This window comes from Corythoichthys intestinalis, chromosome 3 (assembly GCF_030265065.1).
Source record: "Corythoichthys intestinalis isolate RoL2023-P3 chromosome 3, ASM3026506v1, whole genome shotgun sequence".
Classification (NCBI taxonomy): domain Eukaryota; kingdom Metazoa; phylum Chordata; class Actinopteri; order Syngnathiformes; family Syngnathidae; genus Corythoichthys; species Corythoichthys intestinalis.
Genome location: NC_080397.1, coordinates 42,764,478 through 42,770,202, shown reverse-complemented (window position 1 = coordinate 42,770,202; position 5,725 = coordinate 42,764,478). Strand labels below are relative to the sequence as shown.

The window sequence follows — 5,725 nt, the reverse complement described above, 5'->3', positions numbered from 1 at the left end:
ATTAGGAGTATATTTGTTAACTCACTGGCTGCCATTGACGGTGATAGAAATCCGATTTTTGCGAATTGGGAAGGATGGCAGTGCTGCAAAACCAGCTGATCCTGGTGAGAGTTTGCGTCCTTAGGATGTATTTTTCAACCAATAATAGTGAAGGGGGGGGGGGTAAAATTGTTGAAATGACTAGCAGACATTAAATAAAACATTGAAATCATCATACAATTCTGACTTATTACCAAAATGTGCGACACAAGGTCACGTAGTATACTGTAGCTCCATCGGTGGCGGTAGAGAGCCAATAAGCTGATTTGCAAGCACACGACGAAGATGAAGAAACAGAAGAAGAAGCGTTTGAAGAGGAACAACTTGGCGAGAGACGGTACATTACAGTCAAGAAATTATCTACGAAATAATGTAAGGGTTTAATATTTGAATATTGCCTTGATGTTGTTTCATAAGATTCCCATGTGCTATGTAAAATTAGTTTTGGTTTAGTCTTTAGCCTTTTGTATTGCTGAGGTGCTTGAAATCCAAATTACGTTTGCAGCTAGGCCTTCACATGGTTTATTGAGGTGCATGTTTGATCAAATATTGGCCTACGAAGCTAAAAGATTCATTTGAACGTTTTACGTCAGTATAGTCAAAATGTTGACTTCACCTCCCAATAAGTTCTGTTTTATATTTTGTTGAGTCTGTTTGTATTTTATTTTTTTAAAATAAAAACCACGCACACTCTGGAACGATATTTTTCAATCGTGCGTCCATTGTGCTCGGCAAGGCGTGACGTATGGCATCATCAGAGCAACTTCATCTTAATACGTAAACAACAACTTTACAGGTAAAAATCATGTCTCGTTTTTCATCATCACTTTGATGATGATGAGAAATAATGAGATAAGTGGTGCTTCTGCTTTGTTGTCGGCTTTAAAGCAAAATACTGGCCAATTAACCTATTTTTTTTAATGGTCATTTAAAAAAAAAAAAAATACTGACACCTAAGACCTTTAATACACATTTTGCTCATAGGTTGACTACACTGGCAGAAATTGTGAGATGAGTACTATCCTCTTGAGAAAACATTAGTGGTCATTTTATACACATTTTTAATTATTCAAGTTTAACTATCAGACTTTTCAGAAAAGCACAGTCGTAAAACAAAATAGTGGACCCTGTTAATTTATCAGTTATATAATTTTTAAAATGCCAATATAGTACTTAAGTATTGATATTAACTGTTGTCCTGTTCACACATGTACTGTACTCAAAGCTGAATGCCAATTGTCGGACCAAACATCTAAAAAATGAAATATTCATTGCTTTTTCTGCAGAATGCCTAAATCAAAGGAAGTGCTCTCCTCCTCATCTGGGAGTGAATCTGATAGTGATGTCGAAACCAAGGTTTGTTTTCCAGTTGGAATATTTTGGTGCTCATTTCTTGTTCTTCCAATTAATTATAAACATTTGCATACTCTGTATGAATTGCGAACATGTGTAAATATTGTAACCATTTGTCAATATATGGATTTAGGCAAAGCGAAAGAAGCCAAGTGCACCAGAGAAGCCGGCTAAGAAACCAAAGACTGGAGAGAGCGGTAAGACTGCCGGATCTTCCAAAGGCGACAATAACACCGAGGACAACATGTTCCAAGTGAGTACATTGAAAGTTGGATACACAAGTGACACTCTAATTTCAATTTATTTGTGACTTTGTTCGTTTTGAAGACTGAGAGTACTAATAGATAAAACTGCACTTCCAATATAATTTTTGGTTATCTGCCATGAGTGTTTGAGCACAGCACTTTGGTATTTGCAGCCAGGATAAAATACATTGTTGGAATTGCATAAGGCTGAATATATTTGAGATATAATATAAGTTTAAAATATATCTTTTGACAGATTGGAAGGATGAGATATGTCTCTGTTCGGGACTTCAAAGGTAAAGTTCTGATCGACATCAGAGAGTACTGGACAAATCCAGATGGCGATATGAAGCCTGGGAAGAAAGGTAAATCCGATTGTCTTATCCCCTCAAATTATGACACTTATTTGGCTTTATGGATAACAAAATACAGTGGTACCTCTACATACGAAGGTAATTCGTTCCAGGACCTTGTTTGTAAGTCAAAATGGTCGTATTTTGAGCAGGACTTTCCCATAAGAATACATTATACCGTAATTTCCGGACTACAAGCCGCTACTTTCTTCGCTCATTTTGAATCCTGCACCGCATGCAATGATGCGGCCAATTTATCAATTTTTCTAACGGCCGCCAGGAGCGCTCAAGCATAAAATGTAAGCGTAAGACACGTGGAATATATGTGTCGAGGACGACGCTAGTTCGCTAGTTCTTTATTTTGGAAACTCATGGAACAACACTCGACTGCTGTCTGCAGCAGTCGACGCACACACAGACACACCCGCAACAACAACAGGAACGCATGTCTCTCGCTCTTCTGCCCCTCCCTTAACCCATAAGTTACGCGCTATATTATAACCCGATTTGTTAAAGTATTTTATTAAAACATAGAATACTCTGTGTATTTCTTTATAAATATCTCATGTTACTATGTGGGCACACAGGAGAGGCTTATGTATGTACAAGATAGTTTTTCCTTTAAAAATGTAATGGGTGAGGCTTGTAATCAGGGGCGCTCAATAGTCCGGAAATTACGGTAATTCCATTAATTCGTTCCACAACCCGAAAACCTTTACCAAGTCCTTAATAAATACAGCTGGTATTATTGCAATCACAATTACCCAGAGCAAAACAAATACATTATGAATATGTAATAATGCAACAAATCGGGTTGTATTGTGGCGGATGTGTTTTGCATGATGTAAGCGCCACGTGGCTGACGTGACACAGTGAGAGAGGACTTTTTACTTTCACTTTTAATGTTTTGTCGTTGGCGTCAACTGCGACAGACAGTAGGCATGTTGAGTTGCACAATTTCTGAAATAAATGATTAAAAACCCTTATGACGCTGGCGATTTTTTTGGGCGATGTAATAGTAATAATAATTGTCACCATAACTTATAAAGACTGGCAAACGGAGGTCGGAGGAGGACCGTAGAGATCGTAGACATTCTAGGGCCACATTGTCGAGCCACTTCACGGACGTAATAATCACACTCATATTTTTCTATTTCACATCTTCATTTCAATGGTAAGCCTCACCTTTTTCCTTTTTTTCACCACCTGCACTAACATTCTTGGAAGCCATGTTGATTTCTCTGACAAGAAAATCAGTCTTGCTGAAAAAACAAACTGCGAAGTCATTTCGAGCAAGTCATCGGATGAAGAAACATGGCGAGTCAAATCTTCGGATGTCGAAACCATAGTGTGTCGAAGCGATCGTATGTCGAGGTACCACAGTAGTTTTACTGAAAACGTGATTCCAATACAAGCAATATGGATTTTTTAATTTGTACATTGACCTCCATTACATAGTTTGGAAGTATACTTGTGGAAATGTACGTTAAATGCTGTTTTCAAATTTTACAGGCATCGCCCTTAATCCTGAACAATGGAACCAACTGAAGGACCAGATTTCAGAAATTGATGAGGCCATTAAAAGAATATGAGCAATTCTTGTCACCGTTGCAAATTTTGGCTGTTTTTGTAAAAAGCCTTGGATTCTTTTGTAACTGACTTTGACAGTATATTTAATTTGTCACGGTTTAGTGCTGTTGCTGTTTTTTTCTTTTGTTTTTCCACGTGAACAGTGTACCTTTTGAGCTGTGTAGTAACGCTAGGCGTAGGTGATTACTCTTCATGTTGTGGCACATGACATTTCCTAGTAAAACAAAGTGGATTGGTATTAAAAGTTTTGCAAATGTGCAAATTTGTGTTCATAGATTGTCACACAAAGAGAAATAATTTTTAACTGATCTTAAAAGTAAGAGCGATAATATTGATACTGTGTATACCTGACGACTGAGCCCATAGGGTCAAATCCCTGCACTCAAACTGTATTTATGAAAACATGTGGTATTAAGTACCTCAGTTTATAAACTTTTTTTTTTTAAATGAAGATTTTGATGGAGAATGTTCCAAATTTGTTAACATAACTTCCAGTTCCACCCAGTGTAATTTGTGCATTCTTAAAATAAGATAAACTATAATATTGTAGTGAGCCAAAGTGTCCAGAGGACCCACTTGAGTGTACCGGTATTTATCTAATATATTCCTGACATGGAGCGTTCTTAAATGGGCTGAATAGTGACAGCTCAGTGTATTGCAGTGGTCTCCAAACTATTCCACATAGGGCCGCAGTGGGTGCAGGATTTCACTCCCAACAAAACTAGAAAACCACACCTTTTCACCAATCTGGTGTTTTATAAGTGTAATCGTGTAATTTCAGTCAGGTGCTGCTTGTTGTAGTGGAAACCACATCGGTTAAATGGTCTGTGCTTAATCGGTATGAACAAAAACCAGGACCCACAGCGGCCCTCGAGGACTGGTTTAGAGACCCTTGGTGTATTGGAAGGAAACAATTGGGATATCGAAATGAGGGCAAAGGACTAATTTCAGCAATAAATGCCTGTTGACCTTCTCAGGGCAGGTGTTACAGATTTGCAACAACGAAATCTTCACCCATTTAATCCACATTGATATTTCATGAGCCTTTTTTTAATTTATTCGGAAATACAATTTTTTACTGTTACTAAAATTTCATTTGAGCCTTAGACAAATATTTATAGACTGGAAATAATTAGGGTTGTTCCGATCATGTTTTTTTGCTTCCGATCCCGATCGTTTTAGTTTGAGTATCTGCCGATCCCGATATTTCCCGATCCGATTGCTTTTTTTTTTTTTGCTCCCGATTCAATTCCAATCATTCCCGATAAATTTTCCCGATCATATACATTTTGGCAATGCATTAAGACAAAAATGAATAAAACTCTGACGAATATATACATTCAACATACAGTACATAAGTACTGTATTTGTTTATTATGACAATAAATCCTCAAGATGGCATTTACATTATTAACATTCTTTTTGTGATACATTATTAACATTCTTTTTGTGAGGGATCCACGGATAGAAAGACTTGTAATTCTTAAAGGATAAATGTGACTTTGTATATTGTAACTAAATATTGCCATCTAGTGTATTTGTTGAGCTTTCAGTAAATGATAACTGCAGCCATTTAACTTCTGCCCAAATGCATGATGGGAAGTGAAACCATGACTGTGCGTAGGGGCATCAATTGATATATCTTCTCTGCGTTCGGAAAGAACATATGGTGTTAAGAAAATGATCAACTACTACCTTTCTTCCTCCCACGTTATTTTTAATTGCTGAGAGAGGTATTGTAAGGCTTTAGCCACATAAAAAATGGCTCCAAAGGCTGTCAAAATTCTCTCTACTCATTATACACTGCCTTTTAGTGCTATCTATAGGTAAAGCGGCTTTTTTATAGATTGAGCGCGACAATGCGTGAGTGGGTCGTGCAGCGCATGCTTTAATTACTTAACGTGATTAATTTAAAAAAAAATTTAATTACCGCCGTTAATGCAATAATTTGATAGCCCTACTTTAAGCCAAAACTACTCTGGATGAGTGTAAGACATTTTGTCTGTAACGTTAAATACAATTAGAAAACTATTTAAATAAAAAAGATATATATATTAAAAAAAGGCATTTCCGATATTGTTTTGCCAATTCCGATACTTTGAAAATGACGTGATGCCGATCGATCGGGACATCTTTAGAAATAAT

General features: G+C 36.9%; 1 protein-coding gene across 1 annotated transcript; it reads left to right on the top strand.

The window, feature by feature from the left end:
• Positions 1–313: 313 nt before the first annotated feature.
• sub1b (SUB1 regulator of transcription b) lies at positions 314–3,842 on the top strand. Its single transcript, XM_057830917.1, has 5 exons — positions 314–411; positions 1,326–1,395; positions 1,526–1,645; positions 1,894–2,002; positions 3,503–3,842. The coding sequence occupies exons 2-5, from the start codon at positions 1,327–1,329 to the stop codon at positions 3,580–3,582; spliced, it is 378 nt and encodes a 125-aa protein (XP_057686900.1). The 5' UTR covers positions 314–411; position 1,326; the 3' UTR covers positions 3,583–3,842.
• The last annotated feature ends 1,883 nt before the right edge of the window (positions 3,843–5,725 follow it).

What these genes read in the sequence shown, in the direction of transcription:
- sub1b (XM_057830917.1), top strand. Translation starts at nt 1,327, where the DNA reads ATGCCTAAATCAAAGGAAGTGCTCTCCTCCTCATCTGGGAGTGAATCT. An exon ending in ATAGTGATGTCGAAACCAAG is followed by an intron (nt 1,396 to 1,525) that starts GTTTGTTTTCCA and finishes ATATGGATTTAG; the next exon opens with GCAAAGCGAAAGAAGCCAAG. An exon ending in TATGAAGCCTGGGAAGAAAG is followed by an intron (nt 2,003 to 3,502) that starts GTAAATCCGATT and finishes CAAATTTTACAG; the next exon opens with GCATCGCCCTTAATCCTGAA.